Source organism: Coffea arabica, chromosome 3c (assembly GCF_036785885.1).
Source record: "Coffea arabica cultivar ET-39 chromosome 3c, Coffea Arabica ET-39 HiFi, whole genome shotgun sequence".
In the NCBI taxonomy this organism is placed as follows: Eukaryota; Viridiplantae; Streptophyta; class Magnoliopsida; order Gentianales; family Rubiaceae; genus Coffea; species Coffea arabica.
Genome location: NC_092314.1, coordinates 4,924,310 through 4,938,263, shown reverse-complemented (window position 1 = coordinate 4,938,263; position 13,954 = coordinate 4,924,310). Strand labels below are relative to the sequence as shown.

The window sequence follows — 13,954 nt, the reverse complement described above, 5'->3', positions numbered from 1 at the left end:
ATATAAGATAATACCCAAAAATCGTCAACCATAACAGATAAAATAAGGGCTCCTTTGACACAAAAAAAAAAAAAAGAAAGAAAGAAAGGAAAAAAAAGGATAAAAGCTTCTAGAGTTGATTTATTAAAATTCAATGTGGTTTCTCCAAATGACATCATCGATTGTAACAACTAGAACTTGCAATTGTTTCACAATGCTGTCATCCAACAACTAGAAGTTGCAAATTATGAAACCGAGTTTTATAAGCCACCATACTATCCATTTTCTTTAACATGAATGGGAGATTCTTTATAGCCAAACATCTGTAACATTTGAGTCTATAACTTTAGTTATCGTGTCTGTTGAAAAATGAAACTCCATTTAGCCTATAACAATCACATATTATTTCCTCTTGGGATCAAAATGATACTTTTCATGATGTCACTGATTTAGTGCAAACACTGTAGTACTTCTAATGGTGATTCTCTACTTTACACACCACACCTAATCATGGTGTTAATGAAAAATTCATATTATACAGTGTATCCTATTATATAATAGTTCTACTTTGTGACTTCAATAATTCCCACAAATACTAACAATAATTGGTCAAATTCCAAGCCATGGACCCAATTGCAACATCCTAAACCAAGTCCATATATTGAGGACGAATGGAGTCTGCTATGTTGCTCCTAGCTAGTAGAGATAATAAATTTGTATTGTTAGGTTAGGTGTTGGGGACTAAGCAAGTGTTTTGATAGACCCACCAATGAAAGACTTCAACATGTCCTGCTCAATTGGTTAACACTATTTGTAATTCTTCTTTTGCTTGTTTGGTCTTGTGGTAGAGTCCCTATCAGTATTTGATAAAGCCTCCACTCGTTTGTACCAGTGGCCTTAAATTTTTCTTATTAGCCTTATAACGTTCTAATGCATTTCAGTGTTCCCCACTCAAAAATGAGGTCGATTTGATCTTCTACTCTTGGTTTTTTTTTTTTTTGTCCCTTCCCTTTCTTGCATATTTCTTGTTTATAGTGGATGCAAGCAAACGAAAAGACTTATCCCTTGTATAATAGTTTATAAACTAATGAAACATGCACTGTAGCGAACTAGCCGATCTGTATGCGTTAAAAGTTTAATTCCATATCCTCTTATTTCAACCTATACACACTCACACACATGTATATGTGTATATGTAAATATGTGTGTATATATATGTGTGTATGTATACATATATACATATATATATATATACATATATATATATATGTGTGTGTGTATAAAATAAATTCTTACACAAACTTTTTGCACAATTTTTTAGGTGTTGCATCGAGCTTCTAAGTCCACAAAATTTATGCGCAAAATTAAACATAAATGTGAATTCTAATGAATCAAATGGGTTCCAGCATATATAGGAATATAAATTCTTCATTGTTTACGATTTCACCAGTATCAGACATAGCTCTTCCCTCATTACTTGCTGTATTGGGGACTAGGACCCATACGTGACACATTGTTCCCCCATTTTCGGTGGTCAAATTAGGATTAGTACCTTATGAGCCTAGCACCTGCTTCAGGCTGGGAAAGATTCAAGTACAACTGAGTAGAGTTGCGTTGTGACGTAATTTAAACCTGTTCAGATTCAGGGTTGACAAGAATTTCTCCGAATCTGCGATCTAAAGCAAGTTATCCACTCGTTGAGGCCGATAAAAAGGCAAATGATAGAGTTATAGGTAAAGAAATTATTGCAGGGGTGACAAAATTTCTGGTTCTTGGATTGTGATAGACATTATTGAGTCTTTATGATGTAAGGATTTCTACGATCAATCAAACAACTTGTCCAAGTAGTAGCACGCAGACAGTAAATGTGGCATTTTTTGGGCCTTTTCCATTCCATATTGGACTATCTTTTCTGTCAATATGGCCTCCAGAAGTGAAAGGTTCCATCTGGTTTGGTATAATCAATAGTTTTGATGGTAACATTTCAAACTTGTTCATGAAATAGTACTGTTTTGGCATTTTCTTCAACAATCATGGGGAATCTCTTGCTCTTCCCAATCTCTTGTTATCTTGAAGATAAGAGACTTTGTTGATGATCCCCCCTCCCCCGGGGTGGATGGGGAGGGTACATTAATCGTTAAAGAGGACTTGGTGCTTCTTGAGCTCATGCAGAAAAAGATACAGTGTATATGAGGTGGCAATAATTTTGTGCCCTATCTTCATAGAACTACTTTTCAACATGATATCATAAACATAAGCTTGTGGTTTTCTGTTCCTACTGAATGGGGAAGTTCTTACTTTCTTTGTAAAGATGTTTGAAACTATAAGCTTTTCCAGATGCCATTACCGGTTGAAGAGATGTGGCTATTACTGTGCATTTCTTGGATTTATATTCTTCTATGTGCTGTTCATAAAGAACTTAAACCCTAATTGGTATAGAGAAAACATGTGTACTGATTTTGCAAATTTTTTTCCCCTTTGACATAACAAGTGTACTGATTTTGTAAATCAGAGTCAAATTGAATATCTGATTTATCAAACTCAAAGTTGCAAAAGGTTCTAGTAGCTGAAGTTTTTGGATTAAACGTGTCAATTCAAGTTCATCCTTTACTAAATAGTTAATAGAGAAGAACTGGATTTGACTTGAATGAACTTTTATATACTTTTGCCTAATCAAGCACAAGTGCAATCTTTCAAAAAAAAAAAAAAAAAAAAAAAGCACTCAGTTTCTTCGTTGGTTTAGGATATGCATTGTATTTTGTGTAATCAATAAAATTCAAGAAGCTTGAGACTGACTTTAATGGTCTCACAACCTCAGTACTTAAGAGTTAAATTCAATTATAGCTTGAATAGCTCGAACTGTATCCCAACCCAGTCAAAACCAAGTTGATTAATCCAACTTTGGACTAATTAAACTGAGCCGAGCTAATTAATAGCAAAAAAAATTTTGTTAATTAATCGTACATTAGTTAGTCCACGAAGCATAAGACTAGACCATCCAGGTGACGTATTGAATTCTTGTAACACATTCAAATTTCTTGAAAATAGAAGTACAATAGGAGACATTTCTGACAGAGGAGTCGTAATCTGAGAGTTATGCAATTTCTTCTTGGATCAGATCAATCCCACATTCTCACTTGTTGTGGACTTCAGAGCTGTTGGAACAATAATCATGCTCTTAGGGTTATATTGTTAATTAACCTAGATGGTTGTGATATGAAGTTGGTAAGCAGATTGAGAAACATATTGGCTAGTTTTCATTCTTTTCTAATCATTTTTCTCCTTAGATGAACAAATCAAGCAGTCAACCAATATGGTTTCTTGTTACATGTATAAATTAAAGTCATTATTGCCATATGACTAGCTTTTCACATTGCTAAACAGTGGACAATCTCAAAAGACTTGGCAATATAATTGCATTATTATAGCAAAGGATGCTCCCACCCTGTGAGAAAGATCTAAAACTTTTCTTGATTGGCAGTAGCATATTAATGGTAGAAACAGCCAATGCATAAAAATAATGGTAGGGTCATAACCTAATTCTTCTAATAATGTCAATGCTATGACGAGTTTAATACTTTATCAACATGCCTAGGACCACTACTATTTGCTTTCGTCATCTTTTCTTTTATTTCCTGATCTCCTTTCCTTACATTTGGTGGAGATGTTGTCATATCAATGATGAATTCTTAGCATACCGTGACTTTTACTGGTGCACGTCCTCTTCTAGTATAAGGAAAAAATGTATTTTTCATTCCAATGTATGAGGTGTTGAACAATTTCACCCCTAAAATTTCAGTCAGAACACATTTCATCCTCGTAATTTTATAATTTTGATAAATTTCATTCCTAAAGTTTCATGAAACACGTTTCATCCTCATATTTTCATAAATTTGATCAATTGAGGGCAATCAACCAATTTGAACAGAATATCATCACATGACTAGTATGTCCTTTTAATAATTGTATTGTTAATACCTAATTCGGTCATTTATTAAATTACATAAATAATATTGAGTGTGTCCGGATAAGAGATTTTGTTTTTTTAAATTTGTGATATGATGAATGTGAAAAACACGCATATGATGCAACAAAACAAAATTTTGCAAATAAATGACAATCTAAACAATTCTTTCTTTCGCGTTAATATTTTTCTCCAATTGGTTGCAATGGAATTATTTGAAAATTTTCTCCAATTGGCTATAATAGGGTTGTTTCCTCCCCATGATGTTGTTTCCTCTCAAACTTTTGTACAATTTGTAATTAAGAAGAGAGTAATAGTGGCTAAAAATTGTTTTTTAAATAATAAAGTGAATTAAAAATTTATTTTTGAGGTTTTTGTTGATCCAATGTTTTGTTGTATTTTACTAATCGGCATGCTATGGTCAAGTGATGATATTCCAATCAAATCGCTTGACAATCCATCAATTGTCCTTAATTAGTCAAATTTATGAAACTATTAGAATGAAATGTGTTTGCATAAAATTTTAGGGATGAAATCGGTCAAAATTATAAAATTATGCGGATAAAATGTGTTTTGACTGAAACTTTATGGGTGAAATTGTCCAACACCCTAAACAATGAGGATGAAAAGTGCATTTTTCCCTCCAGTCTAATCACATTTGCTACCTGCATGAGATGAATAGCATATTCCTAGAACAAAATATAAGCCCCAATTCATGGAATAGCAAAGAAAAAGTAAAAAAAAAAAAAAAAAAAGGAAACTAATGCCTTTAAAGCAAGCAGACGCATAATTCAAGAGTAAGAAGTAAATGGAGAGGAAATACTTCATTGGATAGTTGTTGCTTAGTGCTTCTTACTTCTAAACACCTTATCCTATCACAAATACGCTACTTTTAGGTGGTTCATGTCGTTAAGTCTGGTATTTGGCTTGACTCATGGCTTTAATTGGATAATATGCGTAATGAAATCATCAACCTCTTAGAAGTGTGAGAAAAAATGAATTATGAGCATTTAATTAAGGAAGAAGTGGAGATAGACCTGCTTCATGTGAAAATATTATACTCGAAATATTCATACAAAATTCCCCAAAAGTCATTTTGATAAGCATGAGACTGGAAGATCAAACCAAATTCATTTTGATGAAGATTGGTGTTGCTGACACTGGGTAGAAATATATTTAATTAGTCATATTAAGTCAAATTGTGGAATTGGAAAACCATGTCTACCTTCTACAACTCAGCCGTTTCATTGTTTTCTTTCCGTTTAAAATTTCAGTACATCCCAGTGAGAGTGCCTAAACTACTTCTATCGTACTACGGTGTCGTTTGCGAATGCGATGACTTATAAAGAACCATTTTTTATACAAGTATTTTTAATAAAAATGCTTTTGAATTACTAAAAATTAGGCTATTTAAATTACAGAAAATTAGTTACCAAACACTCTAAAGATACTTTCAGTACTTAAGAGCGCTCTTTTTGCAGAGGCATTGCAATTCCAAATGGTGTCTAATCTTTTTGAGACTTTAACTTAAACATTGTTAAAAAAAAAAAAAAAATAGCCAATTTAAAGTAATGGAGCACATTCATATTTTCATTTGACTTTTCCTTGTGATGACAGAAATAAAAAAAAATTACAAAGGAAAACGTGAAATTAAGACACCATTAGCACGATAATCTTCCACTAGCCCGTAAGCATTCAAACCTTTTTTTATGTACAAAGCAATAAGTTCATTAACCTTCAATGAAATCAGCCATTAGCTCGCAAGTATAAAGGCCTAAATAAGTTAATATATAACCAGAGTACCACAACAACTTGTTTCCACTTAAAAGTCACATGATTTGGTTAACAACACCAGGTTTAAGAGGAGAAAGGCTCATAAACAAATGAAGTAGAATTTTGGTTCACGGGATAACAGTTATATATATGCGGTTTGGATATGAGAAATATAGCTTGCAAATCTAGATTTTCTTTCCTTCATTCCCTTGTTTTTTTAATCATTTGCTCACGGATAATGTTCTATGATGTGGATCTGACAAAAAGGTGAATTCAAATTTAGCAAGGAAAAACTTTGCTTTACAGGAACAAGGCGTACAAAAATTTTCCATCAAGATGCCATTGTGCAGCGATAGCTAACGCACTACAGCCAATGTTATGTGAATGAAATGTGTTTCTCCGACTGTCCAATCCCTTTGCTGACTTTCTTGAAAGAAGCTAAATGGATTACACAACATCAAGTAGTGCATTTTGTGCCCAAACTTACTTAATGAATAGAACAACCCCAAAACTACATGCGAAATTTGGTTGAAGAAAGAGACAAGACACTAAATCTCTAGTTAATTAGTGTAAAGAGAAACAAAGACGGATCGCGTTAGTGGAAGAAAAAATTATAATTTTTGTCACAAAAAGCTATGCGTTGTGCCATGCATTTTGATGGAAAGATGACTTAGAAATGCCTTTTGCCTTCATACACTAGAAATAATAATTACCATTTCCAATGTACTAATTCTTTCGTGGAAAGCAGTAATGTATATGGCTAATGACAAAAAATGCATGTATGGCTTTTTAATTTACTACTATTTGATTTTTTTTTCTTTTTCTTTTAATTTTTTTTCCTGTCTCATCCGGGAAATGTCTTAGTCCGATCTTGTCCCCTGACCCTTGTTGCTATGTGAGGGGCAATTTTCTTCTGTTTCTTTCAATAAGAGCTACCAAATGATTTCTGGTCTCAAAGGCCACATTGTCGTTTGTACTCCATCTCCAAGGTTATAGCTCTTTCACTAAAAAATTGCTTTGCATATACAAAACAGATTGCACATTATTCCTTTTTTGCCTTAGATTCTGATTACCAAAAACATTTTTTCTCCTATTCTGTGACAAATTTACTTTTTATCTCCAATTTCATCCATCGATTTCCTCTTCTTCTGAATTTATTTGTTTCTTTGAATTTTTCCCCCTTTCAGCTGCTTGATCCAAAGCCTTATGATTCATTCTATCTTTCACTAATCATCACTCCATTCTGGATCGAACACATCATCAATGAATCAACTAATCAAATTTTTAATGCAAAACATGAAAGGTAATATTCATGGCATGATTCCTTAAGACAGACATAATTATGGCCCTTGAAACAGAAGGGTCCCCTATGATTTTCTGCATGCCCTTAAATAAAAGACTCTAATTGTGAATGGTCTGAGACTCTTAGAGGAGGAACACAATCAAAATGAAAGGAAGCAATTTTCCAACGTCATGCACACTCAATTTTAAAAGTTAATGCTATAACTATATCTTCACTTAACCTTGATTATTGATGATGATGATGATGATGAATCATGATCGATCATACAATGCCCACTAAGACCAGTACTTCTTATTTTGTGTCACCCTTTCATGCACCACTGTACAGAACAACAACCCAACAGTATGAAAAGAAATTCTCCGAAGCCCTTTATCATGAATTGATGACCACCACCTCAGAGTTCCTATCAATCTCCATTACATTTCTTCTTTATGTATTTCTTTTTTTTTCTTTTCTTATGTGGATTATGGTAATGAATCTCTACACGTGTTTGAACTCACCAAACAAGTTTCCTAATTATATCTTGTGCTGTGGCTATAAAATTGCTGCTTTTCAGACTTGGCAGTAAGTGGTTAGTGCTAATTAGTTGTCTGTTTCTTAAATATGGAACTCTTCCAATCTCTCAATGACATTTTGATTGCTATACTAATTGAGCTTTGGCACATTGGGTTAATAGGTTAATTTTATGTTATCAAAGAACAACATGAAATAATGTAAAAGAAACAAAAGGGCATCACAAATTGGATACCGCTTGGTGTTACAATGATTGCTTTTTTCTTTTTTTTTTTTTCAATTTTGGACGCAACATAAAGCATGGAAAGCATTTATGGTACATTAAACTTGTCAATCATTTCTGCATTCTACGTTTAAATATTCGCTGACAGGAGTTGTCATTTTTCCCAAAAGTTTTTCCAAACAAAGTTGTAACTTGTACGATTTTAAATATGTTAGGTGTTCTTTATTGTGGACTTATCTAACCGGTGCAGCTTAAAATAATGGAGTAAAAGTAATAATAATGAGGATACTCATGAACAAAGTCCAAATTTATTTTGACAACTTCATCATTTATTAAGATCTTCGAATGTGAGGGGAAAGGAGTGTAAATGAGAGATTCTGAATTCGACACCTCCTATTTACACTAGAAAAAAAAAAAAAGATTGTTGAATTAAGTACAGTTGGTTTGACGTATAAAAAGTTTGTGACTTGAAGCCTTATTTGCAATATGGAATGGATGCTTCACAGTTATTATTTTAAATAGATAACGTCTCTTTCTATATGTGATAATTATTTAGTAAAACAGATTTTGATCTTATAATGTTCATCAATTAACTCAGAATTTAGCACATAGACTACTATAAGGTGTGTAACAGTAACTCATCTTGGTAGCCCACCAAACAAACAGGACCCGACGTAAAGGTGTTTAGGCTAATGAATGAAGTAAAGTAGCAAATTTGCATGGCTAAAGAATTTCAGTAAGGAATATTCTCTTGTATCAGTGTTGTACATAAAAGAATGATTCCATTTGCTTCCAACGTTGGGATCTCATCTACTGAAAATATGGGAAGAATGTTCAATCCTAAGCGGTGCCCAGCTCCTAAATTGACCAAAATTTTCAATACCAAAGTGCCCAGCAATTTGGATGCTACAAGGCCTTCGTGCTATACATCTTTGTTTGTCAGGTGAACTTTTCTTTATTCTTTGAGGATGCTCACCTCGGCCATCCCGAGTGGCCGAGGTGGACTCACCTCGTCCCTCATCGGAGCTCATCCGTGTCCCGGACATCATCCCTGAGCTCGGCCTCGGCCGTTCCCATAGCATACTGTGTAGCCGACCTCGGCACCCCCGCCTCAGCTGCACGCTGATGATGTCGAACCATCTGACATCACCCAGGACCAGTGCTTTACCTGAAAAGCACTGGAGGCACTTAATGGCACCTACACAATACTCCCCGTCATCATGCCCAAGACAGCTACAGTGTCAGAGTCAGACCTCCTGACACGGGACAGAGCCGTAATGACCAGAGGGTGGGTCCCACCAGCGTAAGCCCTCCGCTCTGTCCTCTACTCTCTTATAAATACCTCACTCATACTCCCACCAAGGAAGCACACTGTTCATTAACTCATTCTCATTATTCTCGTTCTCATACTAACTTGATCGTCGGAGTGATACCAGGGGAGAAGCCCCGCCACTCACTTCGGACACCGAGATTCACTCCGGACACAGGAGTTCACCTCACTTCATCTCAGAGAGGACTGATCCAGGTCGGTCTAGGTACCAACCGAAAATCACCTCCTCAATTGGCGCCGTCTGTGGGAACGAGACTACTGTTACTAAAATGAGATCCACGCGCTCCAGAAGTGGTCGAGTTCCCTCAACTGGGGCTGGGCAGACCTCGGGAGCCCAGCAAGATCGCATCTCTGAAGAGCAAGGGTCCCCGAGGACCCAGCCTGACAACGAGGAGGCCATCGCCAAGATGGCCGAGTTCGTATCACACAACCCTACCATTTTTGAGGAGCTAGGAAGGTACCTCAAAAGACAGGGGAAAGAAAAAGCCGAATCTTCCAAGAGGAGGCCGACGAAGTCCCCTGAGGCACCTTCAGATGAAGACTCCGATGAGGGGCGTCTCTCTCGGAGTACCCCAGGCGTGCCTTCTCCAAGGCGACCTCTAAAATTGCCTCCATCTCCCGAGCGTTTTCTCGAGGGCTGCTAGGGAAGCGAGCTGAGGACCCACCTCGGCGCCCCGGGGGCCTGGCTTCGGACTACATGAGGGCTCCGCCCTTTACGGATGACATCAATGGGGAAAGGGTGCCCCCGAACTTCAAGCTTCCAAACTTGCACACCTATGACGGCCGAGGTGACCCCGAGGATCACCTCCGCGCCTTCATCTCCGCGTTCCGACTCTACTGCGTCCCCGACGCCGTGATTTGTCGGGCTTTCCCCATTTTCCTACATGAGACTGCCCGGAAGTGGTTCTGGAGTTTGGAACCAGGGAGCATTTCCTCCCTGGATGAGCTGATAGACCGGTTCATCCATCGCTTCGTGTCGTCTCGACCAATCACGAAGACTTCAGCTTATCTCTTGAACCTTCAACAGGGTCAGGGCGAGTCTCTTCGCTCGTATGCTCAGAGGTTCAACGAGCAGAATGTGCAAATACCTGATCAGAACGAGCAGGTAACTCTCGCGGCCTTTACCAACGGGTTGGTGGCCGGACTCTTCAACACCGAAATCCATCGGGATTACCCTCGTACACTTCACGAACTCTGGGAAAGAGTGGACCAGGGAATCCGGAGTGAAGATGTGAATCGCATGAAGCGAGAAGCCCAAGCCTCTCGTACGGGACAAGATGCTCGGAGAAGGAAAGACATCGGCCGAGGTGAACCCGGCCCAAGTGGCACTTCAAACCCACCCCGGGACCGCCGGAGTGTCTTTGACCGGATCGTGAAAGGAAGATCTTCCACCTCGGACGCTGAGCTAACACCGCTCAACTCCAGCCGATCTCATGTCTTGGCTGTGATGAGGCAGAACCACCTCGGCCGAACACCTCCTGAGATCCCTGGAAGAAGAGATAGGAGGAACTCCAGCCTCTACTGTGCCTACCATCGAGATGTTGGGCACGAGACCGAAGACTGCAACGATCTGAAACGAGAGATCGAAAACCTAATTCGGCAAGGACACTTGAAACAATTTGTCCGCAAAGATGGAAGCTTCGGACGAAGTGCCTCCCACCGGGAGAGCCGAGGTCCTCGCCGAGAAGACAGGCGGGACACCAAGCTCAACTGCCGAGGTCCTGAGGACCAGAAAGGGGACCAAAGGCCTCCACGCGACGGATCACCAGGCTATGGTCCAAACATTGCCGGGGTGATCAACACCATCTCAGGTGGTCCCACGGGAGGAGACAGCCAAAGCTCCCGAAAGCGGACCTACCGCCAAGCCGGCATGGATGTGGCCGAGCCGAGCTCGAGGCTGTCCGAGGTCATAACCTATGGTCCCTGCGACCCTGTCCCCGCTGCCTCCAGCACTCACGAGTCCCTCGTGATTGAGGTCCTCACAAACAATTATATAGTCAAAAAGGTCTACGTTGACCCCGGAAGCTCGGTAGACGTCCTGTACTACCGAACTTTCGAGAGCTTGAAGCTAACCCGGGAACAACTCACTCCGGTCAGAACTCCCCTTGTCGGCTTCGGGGGACACGTCGTCCACCCGGAAGGCATGGTGAATTTAATGGTGACTATCGGGCGTCATCCCCGTTGCCGAACTGTGCCTGTCAGCTTTGCGGTGGTCAAAGCGGACTCTCCTTACAACATGCTGATAGGCCGGCCCACGCTCAATGCCTTGAGAGCCGTATATTCTACCTACCACCTAAGCTTCAAATTTCCAACACCAGAGGGGGTGGCTGAGGTGAGCAGTGACGTGGGCGCCGCCCGAGAATGCTACCTCGCCACCATCCAAGCCGCAGTCGGACCTCAGCCCCCGCCGAGGTCAGAAGAAAAGAGGCCGGCTGTCCTCTCCATAGACTGCATCGACCCTCACAAGGCAGGAGAGCCCAGCAGGCTTGAGCCAGGGGATGAAGTGGAACAAGTGGTCTTGGATGAAGCCAAGCCTGACCGAGTGGTCCAAGTAGGGGCCGGACTCCCTTCACCCCTGAAAGAAGAAGTGATCTCCCTGATCAAGGACCACCGAGACATCTTTGCGTGGTCCGCAGATGAAGTGGTCGGAGTGCCACCCGAGCTTATGACTCACCAACTTAACGTTAACCCACAGGCCCGACCTGTGCGGCAGAAGCGAAGACACTTCGGCCCCGAACGCAGCAAGGCCATATCGGACGAGGTCGACAAGCTCTTGCCGGCCAAGATGATCCACGAATTCCAATATCCGACTTGGTTGTCCAACCCAGTCATGGTCAGAAAGGACACCGGCGGATGGAGAATGTGTGTAGACTACACCGACCTCAACAAGGCCTGTCCCAAAGACTGCTATCCCCTCCCGAGGATAGACACCCTCGTCGACTCGGCGATGGGGTACGAGATCCTGTGCTTCCTAGATGCCTTCAAAGGGTATCATCAAATAGGAATGAGTGAAGAGGACCAAGAGAAGACGGCGTTCTACACCGATCGAGGTGTTTATTGCTACACCACCATGCCGTTTGGGCTGAAGAACGCCGGGGCGACCTACCAAAGGCTGATCAACCGGCTCTTCAAGAATCAGATCGGCCGTAATGTGGAGGCTTACGTGGATGACATTCTCGTCAAAAGTCTCGCCACTTCATCCTTCCTGTTAGACTTGAGGGAAGTCTTCGGGGTCCTGCGAGACTCGAGGATGAAGCTGAATCCCAAGAAGTGCGTCTTCGGCGTCACCTCGGGAAAATTCTTGGGGTATCTGGTTTCCCATCGGGGGATCGAGGCCAACCCCGACAAAGTCAAGGCCATCCAAGATATGTCCCCACCTCGGAACCTCCGAGAAGTCCAAAGACTGAATGGACGCCTGGCCGCACTGAACCGCTTTTTGTCTCAATCTGCTGAGAAGGCCCTGCCCTTCTTTAAAGTGCTGAAGAAGTCTGATCAGTTCGCCTGGACTGAGGAGTGTCAGTCTGCCTTCGACCAGCTGAAGCAGTACTTGCACCACCTGCCCACTCTCGCTTCACCTCGGCCCGAGGAGAAGCTCTACCTCTACCTCTCTGCAGCCGACGAGGCTGTCAGCGCTGTGCTCATCCGAGATGAGGGCACCCAAGTGCCGATCTACTACGTCAGCCGCGCTCTTCGCGGGCCGGAGACTCGATACACTCAGGTGGAGAAACTGGTGCTGGGACTAGTCCATGCCGCTCGGCGGTTAAAGCCCTATTTCTTAGCCCATCCTATCTCGGTCAGGACTGACCAGCCCGTTCGGCAAATATTGGTGCGACCCGAAGCTTCTGGTCGCCTCACCAAGTGGGCTGTCGAATTGGGAGAATATGACTTGTCCTACGAGCCGCGCACCGCCATAAAAGCTCAAGCTTTGGCTGACTTCCTTGCCGAGCTCACCTTCACGGAAGGTCCGGAGTCCACCTCAGCCTTAGCCGAGGTGTCCTCCTCACCCCAGTGGACATTGTATGTCGATGGATCCTCCAACGGAGAAGGCAGCGGAGCCGGACTTCTCCTGGAAGGACCTCAGGGAGAGGTGTGCTCCTACGCCCTCCGCTTTGGCTTCCCAGCCACCAATAATGAAGCCGAGTACGAGGCCTTAATTGCTGGACTCCAGTTGGCCCGAAGGCTCGGCGCCCAGTAAGTCCATGTCCGCAGTGACTCCCAACTTGTTGTGCGCCAACTTCTTGGTGAATACGAGGCTAAGGATGAGACCATGCAAAGGTACCTCTCCAAGGTTCACCAACTAACCGCATATTTCAAGTCATTCGAAATCCAAAGAATCCCCCGGTCCCAGAATAAGCGAGCCGACGCCTTATCCCGGCTGGCCTCCACTTCATTCTCTGACCTCAACAAGACGGTTTTAGTGGAAGTTCTGAATGAACCCGAATATGTGGAAGAGGTGGCCTGCCCCGTGCACTCCGAAGATACCTGGATGACCCCGTTCATCCTTTTCTTGGGTCAAGGAACACTCCCTGAAGACCGAGCCGAGGCGAGAAGAATACAACGCAAGGCGGCTCGATACGCCCTCCGCGATGGAGAATTGTACAAACGCTCTTACCTCGGCCCCTGGCTGAGGTGTGTCACTCCCGAGGCCGGACGTCATATCCTCCACGAGATCCACGAAGGCCTGTGCGGAGCTCATGTCGGCCACAGGATGTTAGCCAAGAAGACTATGCTCCTTGGATACTTCTGGCCGTCACTTCGGCAAGACTCCCAGGACCTCGTCCTCGGCTGTCCTTCCTGCCAAGTCCATGCACCCGAGCATCACCAGCCCTCAAATTTCATGGTCCCCATCACTTCACCTTGGCCACTCGA

At 41.9% G+C, this 13,954-nt stretch overlaps 1 protein-coding gene across 1 annotated transcript; it reads left to right on the top strand.

Annotated features, from left to right (window-relative positions):
- The first annotated feature begins 9,782 nt into the window (after nt 1-9,782).
- On the top strand, nt 9,783-13,280 carry LOC113735397 (uncharacterized). The gene has a single exon (XM_027262408.2). It carries the CDS (start codon nt 9,783-9,785, stop codon nt 13,278-13,280), a length of 3,498 nt encoding a protein of 1,165 aa, XP_027118209.2.
- Nucleotides 13,281-13,954: the final 674 nt, after the last annotated feature.